This window comes from Ornithorhynchus anatinus, chromosome 17 (assembly GCF_004115215.2).
Source record: "Ornithorhynchus anatinus isolate Pmale09 chromosome 17, mOrnAna1.pri.v4, whole genome shotgun sequence".
In the NCBI taxonomy this organism is placed as follows: domain Eukaryota; kingdom Metazoa; phylum Chordata; class Mammalia; order Monotremata; family Ornithorhynchidae; genus Ornithorhynchus; species Ornithorhynchus anatinus.
The window spans coordinates 17144147-17165154 of NC_041744.1; the positions used below are offsets into that span (position 1 = coordinate 17144147).

Below are 21008 nucleotides of genomic sequence, written 5' to 3' on the forward strand. Positions count from 1 at the left end.
CAGAGGACTGCCAGGAGAATCTCCACTTGTACGCTAATTAACCGAAAAACACTCTTCAGAGGGTCACACTGTTCTGACGTCAGGAGACGCAGGATAATGAGGCGGTTGTGGCAAAGTACAGGAACGAGGTGGCAGACTGGAACCACCCCCATGTGCCCTGTATATAAACACCTCGGAACAGCCAGAGACATTCCAACTTGACATTAGCAACAAACTCCTCCTCTCCTGACACCATGTGTTGCACCTACGGAAACTACTACGGCGGCTGTGGCTCCGGCTACGGCTGCGGATACGGCTCCGGCTACGGCTGCGGATACGGCTCCGGCTACGGCTGCGGATACGGCTCCGGTTACGGCTGCGGATACGGCTCCGGTTACGGCTGCGGATACGGCTCCGGTTACGGCTGCGGATACGGCTCCGGTTACGGCTGCCTGAGCTACCGAGGGCTGGGCTGTGGCTATGGCTACGGCTCTGGCTACGGATGCGGTGGCTACGGCGGACTGGGCTGTGGCTACGGCTACGGCTCTGGCTACGGCTGCTAAAATTACCGCTCTGTTACAGGAGATAATGCTCCCCTTGCTACTAGAAACCAACACGCAGGGAGCTTCAGGACCTGAGCGGGATCCCAAGACACCCGGGTTTGGTGGGTTCCCCGGCTCCCAGGTCATACTCACTGTGAGGCGCCAGCTGCTAAACGCTATTGGGTGTCCCCACTTGCCAGTCTTGCGAGACGGTGCTGGAACCTCCAGCTTCAGCATGTTGCCTGAGGAGAGATCACCAGACCCCGTGTTTCTCAAATGTCCAAATTGAATCCTAATAAATGTGTATGATCGAGCGCAACAGTTTGTTTCCATCTGTGTCTCAGAGTCGATTACCTCACACCCGCCTCTTTGCCAAACAAACAACTCTTCTTCTGACACGCACTGTCCTAAGCAGCGGGGTAGAATCAAGCTAATCAGGTTGGACACAGTCCACGTATTACATGGGGCTCACAGTCTTAATCCCATTTTACAGTTGAGGTAACTGAGGCATGGAAAATTTAGTGACTTGAAAGAGGTCACACAGCAAACGAGACATGGAACAGGGATTAAAACCCAGGTCCTTCTGACTCCCAGGTCCTTTCTTTATCCACTAGACCATTCTGCTTCTCTGAACCTTTCTTCCACTGCTGTTTTGCTTTTTTTTTCATTTTTGAAAATGGAAAAGGAAGCAGTATCGCGCAGCCGATAGACCAGGGGCCTGTGAGTCACAAGGTCATAGGTTATAAAGCCAGCTCCACCACTTGTCTGCTGGGACCTCGGGCAAGTCGCTTCACTTCTCTGGCCCTCAGTTACTTTATCTGTAAAATGGGGATTGAGACGGTGAGTCCCATGTGGGACAGGAACTGTGTTCAACCTGATTAGCTTACATCTACTCCAGCGCTTAGTACAGGACCTAACATACAGTAGCCACTTAATAAATACTACTATTTACTATTACTACTAGTAGTAATACTACTAGTAAGCGCTTACTATGTGCCAGGCACCGTACTAAGTGCTGGGGTACATACCAGAAAATCAGGTTGGTCACAGTCTATGTTCTACATGGGCTTAACCCCCCTTTTGCAGATAAGGCAACTGCTACACAGGCAAGTTAAATGACTTGAACAAGGTCACATATCAGAGAAAGCAGTGGAGCCAGAATTATAACCAGGTTCTCTGACTCCCTAGGCCTGTGCTCTTTCCATTAGGCCACGCTACTTCAGAGTTGATTGTCTCTGACCAGCCAATCTGTGTTCCTAGCTCAGGACCCGGGAACACCTGGAGAGCTGAGTTCTGGAGTGAACAGTCATGGAGCCATTGAACACTCAGGCAAACAATAATAATAATAATAATGTTGGTATTTGTTAAGTGCTTACTACATGCAGAGCACTGTTCTAAGCGCTGGGGTAGATACAGGGTAATCAGGTTGTCCCACGTGAGGCTCACAGTTAATCCTCATTTTACAGATGAGAGAACTGAGGCCCAGAGAAGTGAAGTGACTTGCCCACAGTCACACAGCTGACAAGTGGCAGACCCGGGATTCGAACCTATGATCTCTGACTCCCAAGCCCGGGCTCTTTCCACTGAGCCACGCTGCTTCTGGGTGTCCTGGCCCAAGCTTGGCACCCGTGGCTGCATCACCGTTCCCCACTTCTCCTTCTCTTTCCTTTCCAGCTGTCAAATCTCCAACAGCATTTTCCCAGAAACTGCTTCCTCCTTCAAGCCTTAATGACCAAGTGCTCCTTGTTCTCTTCTTTTCTAGCCAGAATGGACGCACATTTCTTCTTCATAGACCACAAAGCCTATGGAGTTGATCCGACATTCCTGAGCTATTTCTTGATATTATGAACTTCAGGTAACCGTCTGAATGGTCAGACTACAAACAAGAAATCTACCCTGATCTTCAATTCAGGGTCTTGTGATGTGTATTTCTTCTACTTGAAAGGGCAGTAGAAGAACTCCAGAAAGATAGTCCATTTTAGAAACGGATCTCTAGTGAAATCAACCCTCACCTAACAAACAGTTAAAAGTTACAGGTCCTCTGATTGGACAGAGGACCTGGAAGAACTCATAGACCAGTAGGGATTCCTTGAATTAAACTCAAAAATTGGATGGAGAAAAATCCCTAGGACTTCTGAAGGAAATCTGCAGCTAAGATGAGAAATTTCATTCAATAGTATTTATTGAGCGCTTACTATGTGCAGAGCACTGTACTAAGCGCTTGGAATGAACAAGTCAGCAACAGATAGAGACAGTCCCTGACGTTTGTCGGGTTTACAGTCTAATCTAAATTTCACATAGACTGTGCAACCTGAGAGGATGGCTAGCCCAGCATGAAGAACTGAAGATCTTCCACCTATGACAAGAGCTCCAGGGGTGAACCCGAGGGCTCCAGAGCAAAGTGTCACCCAGCTGAGAGAGCATCTGAGAGGCCCAAACAGGGAGGAAAAGGTAGCAGGGATTCTGAAGAGGAAAGCCTTGTCTCGGGACTCTGCTCGGGGTCCTGGAATGGGACAACAAGCATACAAAGAGGTGGGAACCAGGGGACGTGATACATTTTGATTTTCAAAAGGCCACTGATGAGAGCACATGCTGTTGACTTTAAAGAGAATGTAGTAAACATGAAAATATGGGGAAGCATCAGGTAATGGTAATGTACATTTTCAAGCTGGAGGCGTATGAATAGTGATGTATTTAGGGATCGGTGCCAGGACTAGTTTTATATACCATTTGCAAAAATTAGCCAGGAGGGATGTGCAGGAAAATAACCACATTTGTAGATAGTCTAATTATAATAATGACTAAAAAAAATAATTGTGGCATTTATTAAATGCTTACTATGTGCCAAGCACTATATTAAACTCAAGAGTGCATACAAAATAATCACACTGGACACAATCCCCTATTCCACCTGGGCTCACAGTCTAAATAGGAGGGAACACAGCTCCCGAATCTCCATTTTACAGATGAGAAAACTGAGCCTTAGGGAAGTTAGATAACTTGTCCAAGATCAGTCAGCAGGCAAGTGGCATAGTCAGTATGAGAACCCAGGTCCCCTGACCTCCAGCCCCATGCTCTTTCTAGTAGGCCATACCCCTCTTCACCAAACTCTTCTGTGATGAACATTCATTCGATTCTATTTATTAAGGACTTACTGTGAGCAGGGCACTGAACTAAGCAATTGCAAGAGTACAATATAACAATAAACAGACACATTCCCTGCCCAAAGCAAGCTTACATCCGTTTAGAGGACAAGCTGCAGGAAAATCTCTTAAAAAGGAGAGAGTGGGGCCATATCTGGCTGCAGAGCTTCTTTGGGAGCAAATAGGAGGAGATAGTACAGGGAAAAATAACCGGGTTTCTGCAGAGATGACTTCACGGGTATCAGACACTATAGAGCTAGGAGAGCATGGGACGCAGGGTCGGGTGAGCTTCAAGATTCAATCGAGTGTCTGGAGCAAGGCCCAACACGAAAGAAGTGTTGGACAACATCGGGAAAAGCCAGAGTGCAGTATAAAAGACCACATATGGCCACTTTATTAAACACTGGTCCCCCCAAAACTGGAATACCACCTCCACTTTGTGGTACGCATGCGGATCGCCTTCCCACGAGCAGTCAGTCACATCCAAAACAGCAGTAGGTTCGAGAAAGTCTGGGCAAATTCTGGGATGAGACGATCACAAAATACTCCTAAAATGGAGGCTCTGCTGGAGGGAGAGAATCCTGGGGTGGATACGGACCCGTGACATCAAATCCCAGTCAAGGTTTTTGTCCTAAGATGTGGGAGATGAGGGAATAGAGGGGGAGACTGAACAGGAAGACCTACTGATTGAGGGGGAGCAGAAAGATCAGGAGGTGGCCAGTACCCAGTCTCTCTCCCTGGAGAGCTCACAGCACAGAATAGAGGAATATGTAATTAGGGGTCAGGATGCCACAAGGGTGACAGTCATGCTGCTGCTTGGTGTCACAAAGCCAGGTTATGGGGCTCAATTTGGGGGCCGGTAGGAACTTAGCGCCAAGGGGTGGGAAACGCTTTCCCATTCCAGGTGCAGAATTGGCAGGGGAATCCCCACTTGCACACTAATTACCCAAAAAATCCTCTAAAGGGGTCACGTCGTTCTGACATCAGGAGACGCAGGATAATGAGGCGGTTGTGCCAAACAGGGGCAGAAACGAGGTTGAGGACGGGGCCCGCCCACTCCGGCCTGTATATAAAGATGGCAGGACAGACCCAGACATTCAAACCTCACACCCTCCTCTTCTAGCAACAAACTCCTCCTCTCCTGACACCATGTCTTGCAACTACGGGAACTGCTACGGCAGCTACGGCTGTGGATACGGCTCCGGCTACGGCTGCGGATACGGTTCCGGCTACGGCTGCGGATACGGCTCCGGCTACGGCTGCGGATACGGCTCCGGCTACGGCTGTGGATACGGCTCCGGCTACGGCTGCGGCTCCGGATACGGCTGCGGATACGGCTGCAAGAGCTACGGAGGTCTGGGCTGCGGCTATGGCTACGGCTCCGGCTACGGATGCGGCGGCTACGGCGGACTGGGCTGTGGCTACGGCTCTGGCTATGGTTGCTACAGCTACCGCCCATCCTGCTACAGGAGGTATTGCTCCTCTTGCTGCTAGAAACCACCACACAGAGAGCTTCAGGCTCTGAGCAGCCTCCCAAGATATCCGGGATCGGTGGACTCCCCGGCTCCCACCTCAGACTCACCGTGAGGCACCAGCTGCCGAAACCCCGCTTGCCAGTCTTCTCAGACAGCACCGGAGTCTCTAGCTTCGGCATGTCACCGTTGGAGAGATCAACCGAACCCAAATTTCCCATATGCCCCAAATGAATCTCAATAAATGTGAATGATCCAGTACAACTCCTTGTTTCTATTTATGTCTCCTAGTTGCTTACTCAGGCCAGCCAATCCGTGTTTGTAGCCCAGGACACGGGAACATCCAGACACAGGATGCTGGAGCGGGCAGGCACTGGTGTTATTGCATTTACACAGACGGGCCGGTGTCTTGGGCCAAGTCGGACACCTGAGGCCTCCTCACCGTTTCCCTTTTCTGTGCCTCCCTCTCCAGTTACTATCTCCAACGTGTTTTCCTAGAAACTGCTTCCTCCCTCGAGCCTTAACAACCACGTGCTCCTATTCCCTATCCAGAAAGGATGCAGTCACGTTTCTTCTCCACAGATCACAGAGTTGAAGAAGTTGAACAAGATGAGATATTTCTTGATATTTTTATCTGAAGTCTCCATCTGAATCTTCAGTCTACAAACAAGAAGCCTACCCTGATCTTCGATTAAGGGTCATGTGATATGTATTTCTTCTATTTTAAAGGGCAGGAGAATCACTCCAGAATGATATACCATTTTAGAGAGGAATCGCTGATGAAATCCAATCCTCACCTAACAAACAGTTAAAGAAGCAGCTGAAAACTCCAGTGAAACACTTGAACTTGATTGGTCAGAGGACTGGGAGAAATCAGAGACCACTTGGCATGACAAATCAGAATCCAAAACTGGAAAACGATAAACTTCTGGGACTTCTGAGGGAAATCTGTAGGGAAGAGGAGAGATTTGGCAAGACTGTGTGACTTGAGGCTACCGCCCGCCCAGCGCAGAGGATTGGAAGATCTACCTCTGAGGAGGTCTCTAGGGGTGACCCTGAGGACCAGAGAGCAAAGTGTCATCCATACGAGGGAACATCTGAGAAGCCCAATCAAGGAGGGAAAGGTGGCAGGGATTTTGAAGACAAAAATCACGTCTCATGCCTCTGCTCAGGTTCACGGAAAGGGACAACAAGCATGGGTAGAGATGGGACCCAATGTACCTGATACAGAGTTTCAAAAGGCCTCTGATGAGGTCACAGGCTGAAGACTTTAAAGAAAAATTAGTAAACACGAGACTACGGGGAAGCAACATGTTATGTTAATGTTCAGTTTCATGCTGGAGAAGTATGAATAATGAGATCTCTGGGAAACAGTGCCAGGCCTGGTTTTAGGTAACGACTGCATAAATTACCCGGAAGGGATGACCTGGGAAATAACCACATTTACGGATAATATAATAACACTAGCGATTTAAGAAATAATAACTGGTATGTGTTAAATGCTTACTATGTGCCAAGAACTAAATCCACAGGAAGATACAAAATCATCAGGTTGGACACAATTTCTGTTCCAACTGGAGCTCACGGTCTAAATAGGAGGAAGTACAGATTCTTAATTCCCATTTTCAAATGAGGAAACTGAGGCCCAGAAAATATTAATAATAATCATTAGGATATTTATTATTAATAATTAAAATAATGGTATTTGTTAAATGCTTACTACGTGCCAGGCACCAAACGAAGCACTGGGATGGATACAAGAAAACTGGGTTGGACACAGTCCCTGTCCAGTCCCTGTCCGGCATGGGGCCCACAGTCTTAATCCCCATTTTACAGATGTGGTTAATGAGGCAGAGAGAAGTTGAGCGACTTTCCCAAGGCCACACAGCTGACAAGTGATGGAGCCGGGAATAGAACTTGTATCTACCCCAGTGCTTAGAACAGTACTTGGCACATCATAAGCACTTATCAAGTACCACAATTATTATTAAAATCATTAAATATTATTATTAGGGTGAGCTTTAACATTCACTCCAATATCTAGAGCAAAGCCCAACAAGAGTAAAGTGCCGATCGGCTTCAGGAAGGTCCAGAGAGCCTCATCTGCAAAAAGATGGTTCCCTGCAACTGGAACCCCCTATGTCAGGCTGTGCCCAGAACCTCAGGAAGGGCAGACAGGAGCAGGGGGAGGGGGAGAGCAGGACAATCAAGATGATCCAAGGAGGTGAAGCAGGTTCCAAATCCCAAGAGACTCAAGGAGTTCAGACCTTTCAGTGGGGAGGCACACAGGCTGAGGGGAAACATGCCACAGGTCTAAAATTTATGAAGAGAAAGGACCCGATGGGCACAGGATAGGTTTTCAGCTTGGTCCCACTAGGTCAGGTCGGGGAAACAGCTACTGAAGCTGGCAGGCGGTAGGTTCAAACAAGCAGTGGATAACACCTCATAACTCTTTTCCCCCCTTTCCCTCTGCTCCTCCCCCCTCCCTTCCCATCCCCTCAACACTGTACTCGTCCGCTCAACTGTATATATTTTCATCACCCTATTTATTTTGTTAATGAGATGTACATCACCTTGATGCTATTTATTTGCTATTGTTTTAATGAGATGTTCATCCCCTTGATCCTATTTATTGCTATTGTTCTTGTCTGTCCGTCTCCCCCGATTAGACTGTAAGCCCATCAAAGGGCAGGGACTGTCTCTGTTACTGAATAGTACATTCCAAGCGCTTTGTACAGTGCTCTGCACATAGTAAGTGCTCAATAAATACTATTGAATGAGTGAATGAACTTCATCCTCAACTTCGTGGTAGATACGTGGACCTCCTTCCATTGAGCTCAGCGGCAAGAGCACGGGCTTGGGAGTCCGAGGTCGTGAGTTCTAATCCCGGTTACGCCACTTGTCAGCTGTGTGACTTTGGGCAAGTCACTTTACTTGTCTGTGCCTCAGTTACCTCATCTGTTAAATGGGGATTAAGACTGTGAGCCACACATAGGACAATCTCATTACCTTGTATCTACCCCAGCACTTAGAACAGTGCATTTAACAAATACCATCATCATTATTATTAAAGAGGCCCAAACGACAACACCTAAAGAGAAGTTTGGGCAAATTCTGGGATGGGGGGAATCACAAAGCATTCCCAAAGGAAAGGTACAGATGGATAGAGACCGCTGGGTCAGATATAGACCAGTGACGGTAACTCTCAGTCAAGGCTTGGGTTCTAAGATGTGGGAGATGAAGGGGGAGAGGCGAGACTGAGCGGGAAAACCAAGGGAATGAAAGGGAGAAGGAGCAGGATCAAGAGGCCAGTTCCCAGTCTCTCACCCAGGAGAGCTCACAGTCCAGATTAGAGGAATGTGTAATTAGGAGTCAAGATGCCATGAGAGTGACAGTCATGCTGCAGCCTAGTGTGATGAAGTTGGATTTGGGGGTTCAATTTGGGGGCCGGCAGGGACTTGTCTCTTCGCGATGGAAAATATTTTCCCATTCCTGGGGCAGGATTGGCAGGGGAATCCCTGCCTGTACACTAATTAACCAAAAAACACTCTAAAGGGGATCACGTCGTTCTGACATCAGAAGACGCAGGATAATGAGGTGGTTGTGGCAAACAGGCAAGGGGACGAGGCAGAGGACCGGACACACCCACTCTGTTGCGTATATAAAGATCTCAGGACAGACCCAGACATTCAAACCTCACTCCCTCCTCTTCTCGCAACAAACTCCTCCTCTCCTGACACCATGTGTTCTAACTACGGGAGCTACTACGGTGGCTGTGGCTCCGGCTACGGCTGCGGATACGGCTCCGGCTACGGCTGCGGATACGGCTCCGGCTACGGCTGCGGATACGGCTCCGGCTATGGCTGCGGATACGGCTCCGGCTACGGCTGCGGATACGGATCCGGCTACGGTTGCGGATACGGATCCGGATACGGCTGCAAGGGCTACCGAGGGCTGGGCTGTGGCTACGGCTACGGCTCTGGCTACGGATGCGGCAGCTATGGCGGACTGGGCTGTGGATATGGCTCTGGCTGTGGATACGGCTACGGCTCTGGTTACGGCTGCTACAGCTACCGTCCGTCCTGCTACAGGAGATATTGCTCCTCTTGCTGCTAGAAACCAAAACGAGGGGAGCTTCAAACTCCGACAAGGCTCCCAAGACACCCAGGATCGGTGGAATCCCCAGCTCCCATCTCAGACTCACCGCCAGGTATCAGATGCCGAAATGCCATTTGCTGTCCTATTTGCCAGCCTTCCAAGATGGCACTGGAGTCTCTAACTTCAGCATGGCACCGGAAGAGCGACCGCTCGATCCGACGTTTCCCAAATGCCCAAAATGAATCCTAATAAATATGTGTGATTTCAACACGACATCTCGTATCTCTGAGTTGTATACCTTTGGCCAGCCAATCCATTTTTGTAGCCCGAGACCCGGGAACATCCGGGGCACTGGGTTCCAGGGTGGACAGTCACATTGTTCTCCTGTTCCCTATCCTGAAGGAACACTGTCACGTTTCTTCGCCTACAATCACAAAGCCCATGGAGTTGAACCAATGATCCTGAGTTATTTCTTGATAATCAATCAATTAATGGTATTTATTGAGTGCTTACTATGTTCAGCGTACTATACTAAGCATTTGGGAGAGTATGATGCAACAGAATTAGCAGGCATGTTCCCTGCCCATGATGAGCTTACAGTCTAGAAGAGGACATAGACATTAATATGAATACATAAGTAATTTGTAATACATAATTTAAGGATGGGCACGTGAACTTCTGCTCTGTGTATGAATGTTCAGTCCACAAATAAGCAATATACTCTAAAGTCCAATTAAGGGTCATATGACATGTATTTCTTCCATTTGAAAGAGGAGAAGCACTCCAGAATGATATTCCATTTTAGAGAATAATCTCTGATGAAATGTTACATTGAGTAGCTAAAAATTCCAGTTTACACATCTGAACCTGATTGGTCAGATAAACTAGAAGAAATCAGAGACCACCTGGATGCCTTAATCAGTTGCAAAAACTGGATGGAGAAAAATCCCTGGGATTTCTAAAGTCAACATGCAGGTTAGTTGAGACATTTGGCTTCACTGTGCCAACGGATGGTACCCCCAACCCAGTGCAGGGGACTGGAAGATCTTTCACCTATGACAAGGGGTTCAGGGGTGATCCAGGGGGCTACAGACTGTAAGCTTGTTGTGGGCAGAGAATGTGTCAGTTTATTGTTATATTGGACTCCCCCAAGCACTTAATACTTTGCTGCTCTGCACACCGTAAGCGCTCAATAAATGCGAATTAATTGAATTGAATTATAGAGCAAAATCACCCACATGAGAAAGCCATCTGAGAAGCCCAACCAGAGAAAGAAAATTAGCAGGGATTCTGCAGTAAAACCTTGTCTCCCAATTCTGCTCCGCTTCCTGGAAAGAGACAACAAGCATATGGAGAGATGTATGACATAGACTGTTCCCATTTTGACTTTCAAAATTGCTCTGATGAGGTCACATACTGAAATCAAGATAAAATGTAGCAAACACAAGACTGGCAGGAAACAACACGTAACATTAATGCCTATGAATAGTAAATGAACAGTGAGATCTGTGGGGAATAGTTCCGGAAATAGGAAGCAGTGTGGCCTAACCGATGAAGAATGGGTCTTAGAGTGTGTAGACCTGAATTTGATGGGGATTCAATTCCTTTTCTCCTTCCTACTTAGACTGTGAGCCCCATGTGGAACATGGACTATGAAGCAGCGTGGCTCAGTGGAAAGAGCACGGTCTTAGGATTCAGAGGTCATGGGTTCTAATCCCAGCTCTACCACTTGTCAGCTATGTGACTTTGGGCAAGTCACTCAACTTCTCGGTGCCTCAGTTCCCTCATCTGTAAAATGGGGATTAAGACTGTGAGACTCACATGGGACAACCTGATTATCCTGTATCTACCTCGGCGTGTAGAACAGTGCTCGTCACATAGTAAGCGCTTAAATACATTATTATTATGGACTATATCTGGCCTGATTTTCTTTTATCCATCCCAGTGCTTAACAAATACCATTTTAAGGAGGACTGGTTTTATGTAATATTAACATAAACTGGAGGGACATGCCAGGAAGTAACCATATTTGTAGGTAGAATGATATAATGATAAAAATAATACGGAAAAAAAACAGTGAAAACTCTGGTTTCTCTTAAGTATTAACTATTTCCCAAGGACTGTCCTAAACTGGTGGGTAAAGAAGATAATCAGATTGGACACAATCCCTGTTCCACCTGAGGCTCACTATTTAGGAGGGAGCATGGGTCCTGAATCCCCATTTTACAGATGAGGAAACTGAGGCCCAGAGAAGTTAGGTGACTTGCCCAAGATCACTCTGCAGGTGAGTTTCAGAGTCATTAATACAACACAGATCCCCTGCCTTCCAGGCCAGTGCTCTTAAAAGGAGGCCATGCTCATCTCACCTAACCCTTCTGGGTGATAAAGATGCTTGTAGAGGAGAATCGGAAGGAAAATCTCTTAAAAGGGAGTGGGTGGGGCCATATATGGCAGTTGAGCCTCTGTGTGAAGCCACGTAAGGATATGTTCCGGGGAACAATAATCCGGATTCCACAGAGACTGGCTCGCGGGCACCAGACAGCAAACAGCTAAGAGAGCTCGGGAACAATATGCCGGTCCCAGGCTTGGGTATGTCTCCAGCTTTGGCCAAGTTGAGGAGCAAGGCTGCAATGGAAAGGCCCAGAGGGCAATACAAAAGGTCTGGTTTGGCCACTCTACAAAACTCTGGTCCCTACTGCCAGGAACACCACGGGCCTGTCTGTGCACACCAGCTCACATAAGGCAGAAGGGAGCAGGGGGAAGGGGAGAGGAGAGCAACCAGGATAATCGTGAGGATGGAGAAGATTCCAAATAGAGAGAGACTCAGAGAGTTAAGACCCTTCAGTGGGGATACAAGGAGGCTGAGAAGAAGCATGACAGAGGTCTACACTTCATGAATGGAGTGGACTGGATGAACACAAGATGGTCAGTCAATAAATTCCCAGAGGGATGGGTCTGGGGAAGAGCCACTGAAGCTGGCAGACAGCAGACTGAAAACAAGCAGAAGTTAACACTTCATCCTCCACTTCACTGTAAACAGGTGGACTGCCTTCCCACGAGTTGCCAAAGAAGCCCAAAATAACAAGAAAATTATGGGAGAATTCTGGGATGGGATGATCACAAAGCATTCCTAAAGGGAAAGGTACAGATGGTTATGGACCAGGGATGACAACTCCCAGTCAGTGCTTGGGAGATGAAGGAGGAGATGGGGAGGCTGATCAGTAAGACCTACTGATTGAGGGGAAGAAGGGAAAGGGTCAGGAGGAAGCCAGTTTCCAGTCTCTCACCTGGGAGAGCTCACAGCCCAGACTAGAGGAATGTGTAATTAGGGGGCAGGATGCCACGAGGGTGACAGTCAGGATGCTGCTTGGTGTCATGAAGCTGTGTTATGGGGCTCAATTTGGGGACCGACAGGGACTTGGCTCTGAGGAGTAGGAAAACCTTTCCCATTCCAGGTGCAGGATTCCCAGGGGAATCCCCACTTGAGCTCTGATTAATCAGAAAAAGTTCTCAAGGGGGGGTCATGTCATTCTGACGTCAGGAGACGCAAGATAATGAAGAGGTTGTGCCAAATAGGTGCAGAAATGAGGAGGAGGACTGGAACCGCCCCCTCCAGCCTGTATATAAAGATCTCAGGACAGACGCAGACATTCAAACCTCACACCCTCCTCTTCTAGCAACAAGATCCTCCTCTCCTGACACCATGTATTGCAACTACGGGAACTACTACGGTGGCTACGGCTGTGGATACGGCTCTGGATACGGCTCCGGCTATGGCTGTGGATACGGCTCTGGCTACGGCTGTGGATATGGCTCCGGCTATGGCTGTGGATACGGCTCCGGATACGGCTGCAAGAGCTACCGAGGGCTGGGCTACGGCTACGGCTCTGGCTACGGATGCGGTGGTTACGGAGGACTGGGCTGTGGCTACGGCTACGGCTCTGGCTACGGCTGCTACAGCTACCGCCCATCCTGCTACAGGAGATATTGCTCCTCTTGCTGCTAGAAACCAACACACGAGGAACATCGGGCCCTGAGCAGGCTACCAAGACACCCACGTTTGGTGGATTCTCCGGTTGCCATCTCAGACTCATCAAGAGGCACCAGCTGCCGAACTACCATTCACCATTCCACTTAAGAGTCTTTCCAGACGGCACCGGCGCCTCCAGCTTCACTGTATGCCTGAAGAAGAGATCACCTGACCCCAAGTTGGCCAGATGTCCAAAATTAATCCTAATAAATGTGAATGATCTAACACAAGACCTCGTTTTTACTCGCATCTCAGAGTTGATTACATTTGGTCAGCCAGTCCGTGTGACCATCCCAGGTCCTGGGAACATCCAGACACTGGGTTCCGGTGCAGGTAGCTTCGGGTGCCATCGAACATGCCAACAAACAGGGTGATGGCCTGTCCCGGGGCAAGGGTGCGTGGCACGTCACCGTTTCCCTCTTCTCTTTTCTTTCCGGCTGCCAGATCTCAGATGGCATTTGCTCCTTGTTCTCCTAGTTCTCTATCCAGAATGAACTCAGTCACGCTTCTTCTCCACAGATCACAGAACCTGTGGGTTGATCTGATGTTCCTGGCCTGAAATATTTCTTCAATATCTCCTGTAGCAGGACGCGTGGTAGCTGTAGCAAAGACCTGTAGACTTCAGATCTCCATCTGAATTTCAGTCTACGAACAAGCAATATAACTTGATGTTCAATTAAGGGACACGTGACCTCCATTTGAAAGGGCAGGAGAATCACTACAGAATGATATTCCATTTGAGAAAGAGATGATAATAATAGTGGTATTTGTTAAGCGCTTACTATGTGCCAAGCACTGGAGTAGATGCAAAGTAGATGCAAGCAATTCGGGTTAGACACAGTCCCTGTGCCACGTGGAGCTCACAATCTCAATCCCCATTTTAAAGATGGGGGAACTGAGGCACAGAGAAGTGAAGTGACTTGCCCAAGGTGACACAGCAGGCAAGTGGCAGAGCCGGGATTAGAACCCAGGTCCTCTGATTCCCAGACTCGTGCTCTATCCAGTAGATCATGCTGCTTCTCATGAAATGCAACCCTCACTTAACAAACAGTTAAAAAGCTGAAAGCTCCAGTTATACACTTGAACCTGATTGGTTAGAGGAACCGGAAAAAATTAGAGACCCGCTGGGATGCCTTGGATCAAAGTAAAAAATTGGATGAAGAAAAGTCCCTGGAGCTTCTGAAGGAAATCTGTACGGAAGCTGAGACATTTGCTAAGACTGTGACCAGCCCAGCAAAGAGGACTAGAAGATAGCACCAGGGGCTATCCCAGAGATAACAGCACAAAGTCACTCAGATTAAAGAGCCACTGTGAAGCAACCAGAGACGGAAATGTGGCGGCGATTCTGAAGAGGAAAAGCAGACCAGGTGCTTTCATGACATTTCTACCTGGATGTCCTGCCAACACTTTATGAGTTCAAAACAGGACTCCTTAACTGCCCACCCAAACCTTGCCCCCCTCCTGACTTTCCCATCACTGCAGACTGCACCACTATCCTCTCTGACTTCTAAGCAAATTCCGGGCTGGGAGAATGACAAAGCATTCCTAAAGGGAAAGATACCGACGGAGAGATACGGGGCAGATACGGTCCGGTAATGACAATTCCCGGTCACTGATCAGAGGAAAGAGCAAGAATGAGCAGAAAGAACAAAGGAATGAAGGTGAAGGGGAGAGTATCAGGAGGAGGCCAATTCCCAGTCTCTTGCTCCCAATCTAGTTGTTTTGCTGTCTGTCTCCCCGTTCTAGACTATGACCCTGTTGTTGGGTAGGGATTGTCTCTATCTGTTGCAAATTGTACTTTCCAAGAGCTTTGTACATTGCTCTGCACACAGTAAGCACTCAATAAATATGAATGAATGAATGAATGAATGAATGAATGAATGAATGAATGAATGAAAACTCCCAGTCCAGAATGGAGGAATGTGTAATTAGGGGTCAGGATGACAGAAGGGGGACAGACACGCTTCTGCTTGGTGTCACAAAGCCGGATTATGGGGTTCAATTTGGGGGCCAATAGGGACTTGGCGCTGAGGGGTGGGAAACCTTTTCCCATTCCAGGTGTAGAACTGCCAGGGGAATCCCCACTTGCACTCTAATTAGCAAAAAAATGTCCTGGGGGGGGTCACACTGTTCTGACATCAGGAGACGCAGGATAATGAGGTGGTTATGGCAAATAGGGGCCAGAATGAGGTGGAGGGCAGGATCCGTTCCCTCCGGCCTGTATATAAAGATCACAGGACAGATGTGGACATTCAAACCTCACACCCTTCTCTTCTCGCAACAAGCTCCTCCTCTCCTGACACCATGTGTTGCAACTACGGGAACTACTACGGCTCCGGCTACGGCTGTGGATACGGCTCCGGCTACGGCTGTGGATACGGCTCCGGCTACGGCTGTGGATACGGCTCCGGCTACGGCTGTGGATACGGTTCCGGCTATGGTTGTGGATACGGTTCCGGCTATGGCTGCCAGAGCTACCGAGGGCTGGGCTGCGGCTATGGCTACGGCTCTGGCTACGGATGCGGTGGCTACGGCAGACTGGGCTGCGGCTACGGCTACGGCTCTGGCTACGGCTGCTAACTGCTACCGCCCGTCCTGCTTTAGAAGATATTGCTCCTCTTGCTGCTAGAAACCAACATGCAGGAAGCTTCAGGGTCTGAGCAGGTTCCCAAGACACCTGGCTCAGTGAATGCCCCAGCTCCCATCTCAGACTCACCACGAGGCACCATCTGCTGAACTGCCACTGGCCATCTCACTTGACGGTCTTCTCAGATGGAGAAGCAGCATGGCTCAGTGGAAAGAGCCCGGGCTTTGGAGTCATAGGTCATGGGTTCGAATCCCAGCTCTGCCACTTGTCAGCTGTGTGACTGTGGGCAAGTCACTTCACTTCTCTGTGCCTCAGTTACCTCATCTGTAAAATGGGGATTAAGACTGTGAGCCCCACGTGGGACAACCTGATTCCCCTGTGTCTACCCCAGCGCTTAGAACAATGCTCTGCACATAGTAAGCGCTTAACAAATACCAACTATTATTATCACCGTAACCTCTAGCTTCAGCCTGTCAAAGGAGTGACCACCCGACCCCAAGTTTCCCAAATGTCCAAAATAAATCCTAATAAATGTGTTTGATCTAGTATGACACCTTGTTTCTATTTGCGTCTCAGAGTTGATTACCTATGGCAAGCTAAATCGTGTTAGTAGTCAAGGACCTGTCAATCCGGAGGGCTGGGTTCCCAAGTGGACAGCCATGGGTGCCATTACACCTTTACACGAGCAGTCCGATATTCTGGCCCAAGCTCTGTTTCCCTCTTCTCTGTCAATCAGTCAATCGGTGGTATTGATTGAACACGTTCTGTGTACAGAGAACTATACTCAGTGCTTGAGGTAGTTCAGTACAAAAAAGCCGGTAAACTCACTCCCTGCCCACAAGGAGCTTTCATTCTGGAGGGCTAGGCAATCGGTGAATTAAAGAAATCCTGGGTATGAACCTAAACTGTATGCAGTGGGACTAAGGTAGTGTGAGCATCAGGTGCTCAAGATCCTCTTCAGCTGCCAGATCTCTGACAGAGTTTTGCCAGAAGCTACTTTCTCCCTCAAGCTCTCTCAACCGAGTGTTCCCAGCTCTGTTCTCTAGCCAGGATGGACATGGTGACATTTCTTCTCCACAGACCACAAAACCTGTGGAGTTGATCCGATTTTCCACAGCCGAGATACTTCTCGATGTTGTCAACTTCTGGTCCGTGTCTGAATGTTCAGTCCACAAATTAGCAGTATAATCTGAATCCTAATTTAGGGTCACATGATGGGTAGTTCTTCCATCTGTTGAAAGGGCAGGAGCATTACGCTGGAACGATATTCTATTTTAGAAAGGAATCCCTGGTGAAATGCAACCCTCACCTAACAAACGGTCAAAGGAGCAGCCGAAAGCTCCGATTATACACTCGAGCCTGATTGGTCCGAGAAATTGAAAAATAGAGACCACTTGGGATGCCTTGAATCAAACTCAGAAATTGCATGGAGAAAAGTCCCTGGGACTTCTGAAGGAAATCTGTAGAGAAGATAAGAGACTGGACATGACTATGAGAGCTGGGGGTACTGCCATCCCAGGGCATAGGACTGGAAGATCTTCTGCCTATGAGAAGGGCTCCAGTGGCGATCCTGGGGATCACAGAGCAGAGTCACCCAGATGAGAGAGCATCTGAGAAGTCCAACCAGAGAGGGAAAATTATAAGGGAATCTGCGTAGAAAAACTTTTTCTCATGACTCCGCTCAAATTCTTGGAAAGAGAAAACAAGCATACGGAGACAAGGGAATCAGTGGACATTACACATTTAGGTTTTCAGAATGCCTATCGTGAGGTTGCATACCTGAAAACTTAAAAGAAAATTTAGCCAACATGAGAATAGCAGGAAACAACATATAACATTAATGTCTATTTTCAAGCTGGAGACATATGAACAGGGAGAACTCTGGGGACTGATGCCAGGACTGGGAAGTAGTGCTGCCACTCAATAAAGCACGGGCCTGGGAACCAGAAGACTTGGCTTCGATAGGGATTCAATACCTTTCTATTTATGTTATTCGTTAAGTACCTACTATGTGCCAGGCACTGTACTAAGCTCTGGGTAGATACAAGCTAATCAGGATGGACACAGTCTATGTTCCATAGGGGGCTCACACTCAATCCCCATTTTACAGATGAGGTAACTGAGGCACAGAGTAGTTAAGTGACTTGCCCAAGGTCACACAGAAAACAAGTACCGGAGCTGGGATTAGATCCTAAATCTTTCTGACTCTCAGGCCTGGGCTCTCTACACTAGGTCAAGCTTATAGAACAGTGCTCAATGCTTAGAACAGTGCTTGGCACATAGTAAGTGCTTAACAAATACTATTATAATTATTATTTACCTATTCTCGCTCCTATTTATATTCTGAATCCCATGTGGGACTGGTACTGCATTTGGCCTGTTTACCTTGTATCTACCCCAGCACTTAGTGTTCGGCACATACTAAGTGTTTAACCAATGCCATTAAAAAAAAGACTGGCTTTATCCAACACTTGCATGAATGAGTCATGAAGGATGTACTGGGAAATAACCACATTTGCAAATGAAAAAATACAAACGATAGTAATAAAAACAATAATAATTGTGGTATTTAAGTAGTTACTCTGTACGAGCACTGTACTAAACTCAGGGTAGGCAAAGAAGATAATGAGTCTGGTCACAATCCCAGTTCCACCTGGGGCTTGGAATCTATGTAGGGGAGAGCATTGGTATTGACCCCATTTTACAGGTAAGAAAACTGAGGCACTGAGGCACTGAGCAAAATGACTCTACAGCCAAGATGCAGAGTCAGTAATAGAACCCAGGTCCCCTTCCCTCCAAGCCCAAGCTCTTTCCAGTAGGTCATTCTTCTCACCAAACTTCTGGGTGATGAAGATCCTTGTAGAGAGGAAGCTGCAGAAAAATCTCTTCAAAGGGATCACGTGTGACGGCTCAGCTTTAGGGTGAGGGCACATAAGGAGACATTCCAGGAAAAAATAACTGAGATTCCACAGGAACAGGCTCACAGGTATTGGACACGGAACAACTAAGAGAACTCTGGATCAATAAGCTGGTCCCAGGACCAGGACAGCCTCCAGATACTGCCCAGTCCCCAGAGCAAGACCCAAGACCAGTGAAGTGCCAGAACCCGGTGTGCCAGTTTGTGCTCGGCATCTGAGGAAAGGCAGAATGGAGCAAGGGAAGGGGGAGGGCAAGGCAACCAGGAGGGTCTCGAGGATGGAGAAGTTTCCAAATCGAGAAAGTACCAAAGAGTCAAGACTCTTTGGTCAGGAGACATGACAGAGATCTAAAATCCACAGACAGGACCTGATGGGCAAAGGATGGGCGTTTAGTATATTCACACATGGCCAGGTCTGGGGCACAACCACTGAAGTTGGCCAGTGGTAGGTTTAAAACAAGCATAATGTAACACTTCACCCTCCTCATCCTTGTACACACGTGGACATCCTTCCCTCGGGCTGTCAGAGAAGCCCAAAACAGCAGCAGTTTCAAGAAAAATTTGGAAAGATTTTCAGATGGGAGGATCACAAGTGTTCCTAAGGGAAAAAGTACGGATGGACAGAGAATGCTGGGGCAGATATTGATCTTCACAGGTGGAAGATCTTCCAATCCTCTGCGATGGTACCCTCAGGTCTCATAATGGGTACTAAGATGCTGGAGATGAAGAACAGGGGGAAGGCTGTGTAGGAAGACTAAGTGAGTGAGGGGGAGAAGGAGAAGGCTCAAGAAGAGGCCAACTCCCAGTCTCTGGCTCAGAGAGCTCACAGCCCAGAATGGAGGAATGCATAATAGGGGTCAGGATGCCACGAGGGTGACAGTCATGCTGTTGCTTGGTGTCATGAAGCCGGGTTATGGGGCTCAATTTGGGGGCCGGCAGAGACCTGACACTGAGAGGTGGGAAAGCCTTTCCCAGGCCAGGCGCAGGATTGCCAGGGGAATCCCTGCTTGGGTGTTAATTAACTTGAAAATGCTCTAAAGAGGGTCACATTGTTCTGACATCAGGAGACGCAGGATAATGAGGCAGGTGAGGCAAACAGACATGGGAATGAGGTGGAGGACTGGACCCGCCCCCTCCAGCCTGTATATAAAGATCTCAGGACAGACGCAGACATTCAAACCTCACACCCTCCTCTTCTCGCAACAAACTCCTCCTCTCCCGACACCATGTGTTGCAACTACGGGAACTACTACGGCGGCTACGGCTGTGGATACGGCTCAGGCTATGGCTGCGGTTACGGCTCTGGCTACGGCTGCGGTTACGGCTCTGGCTACGGCTGCGGATACGGCTCCGGATTCGGCTGCAAGAGCTACCGAGGGCTGGGCTGTGGCTATGGCTACGGCTCTGGCTACGGATGCGGTGGCTACGGCGGACTCGGCTATGGGTACGGCTCTGGCTACGGCTGCGGCTACGGCTCTGGCTACGGCTGCTACAGCTACCGCCCATCTTGCTACAGGAGATATTGCTCCTCTTGCTGCTAGAAACCAACACGTGGAGAGCATCAGGCTCAGAGCAGGCTACCGAGACACCCGTGTTTGGTGGATTCCCTGACTCCCATCTCAGACTCACCACGAGGCACCAGCTGCCAAACTGCCATTGACATCCTTGCCTGTCTTCCCAGATGGTACTGGAGCCTGGAGAGGTCACCCGACCCCGTGTTTCTCAAATGTCCAAAATGAATACTAATAAATGTGTATGATTGAGCGTGATGCCTTGTCTCTACTTGTATCTCAGAGGTGATTACCTGTGGTTACCCAATCCGTATTTGTAGCCCAGCACCCGGGAACATCCAGATAATGGGCTCCAGTGTGGACAGTCACGGGTGCCATTGAACACACAGGCAAACAGGCTGGTCTCCTGGCCCAAGTCAGGCACGTGTGACCACATCACCGTTTCCCTCTTCCCCGACTTCCTCTCCAGCTTCCAGATCTCTGATGGCGTTTTCCCAGAAATCGCTTCCTCCCTCGAGCCCTAACAACCAAGTGCTCCTGGTTCTCCTGTTCTCTAGCCAGAATCAACAGTCATGGGTTTTTTTTCCACAGACCACAAAATCTGCAGAGTTCATCCAATGTGCCTGAGCTGAGCTATTGCTTGATATTATTAACTTCAGAGCTCTAGTTCAATGTTCAGTCTGTGAACAATCTTCCTGTAAACCCAATTAAGTGTCAACGTGACGTGTA

General features: G+C 48.4%; 6 protein-coding genes across 6 annotated transcripts; all 6 read left to right on the forward strand.

Annotated features, from left to right (window-relative positions):
• The first annotated feature begins 233 nt into the window (after window positions 1-233).
• Window positions 234-542, forward strand: LOC120638943 (keratin-associated protein 21-1-like). The gene has a single exon (XM_039914544.1). The coding sequence runs from the start codon at window positions 234-236 to the stop codon at window positions 540-542; it is 309 nt and encodes a 102-aa protein (XP_039770478.1).
• Window positions 543-4813: 4271 nt separating this feature from the next.
• Window positions 4814-5158, forward strand: LOC120638944 (keratin-associated protein 6-2-like). The gene has a single exon (XM_039914545.1). The coding sequence runs from the start codon at window positions 4814-4816 to the stop codon at window positions 5156-5158; it is 345 nt and encodes a 114-aa protein (XP_039770479.1).
• A 3719-nt stretch (window positions 5159-8877) lies between these two features.
• LOC120638945 (keratin-associated protein 6-2-like) lies at window positions 8878-9252 on the forward strand. Its single transcript, XM_039914546.1, has one exon. The coding sequence runs from the start codon at window positions 8878-8880 to the stop codon at window positions 9250-9252; it is 375 nt and encodes a 124-aa protein (XP_039770480.1).
• A 3685-nt stretch (window positions 9253-12937) lies between these two features.
• LOC120638946 (keratin-associated protein 6-2-like) lies at window positions 12938-13240 on the forward strand. Its single transcript, XM_039914547.1, has one exon. It carries the CDS (start codon window positions 12938-12940, stop codon window positions 13238-13240), a length of 303 nt encoding a protein of 100 aa, XP_039770481.1.
• A 2328-nt stretch (window positions 13241-15568) lies between these two features.
• LOC120638947 (keratin-associated protein 21-1-like) lies at window positions 15569-15844 on the forward strand. Its single transcript, XM_039914548.1, has one exon. The coding sequence runs from the start codon at window positions 15569-15571 to the stop codon at window positions 15842-15844; it is 276 nt and encodes a 91-aa protein (XP_039770482.1).
• A 4150-nt stretch (window positions 15845-19994) lies between these two features.
• On the forward strand, window positions 19995-20532 carry LOC100081038 (keratin-associated protein 6-2-like). The gene is made up of 2 exons (XM_029082362.2): window positions 19995-20061; window positions 20146-20532. Exons 1-2 carry the CDS (start codon window positions 19995-19997, stop codon window positions 20307-20309), a joined length of 231 nt encoding a protein of 76 aa, XP_028938195.1. The 3' UTR covers window positions 20310-20532.
• The last annotated feature ends 476 nt before the right edge of the window (window positions 20533-21008 follow it).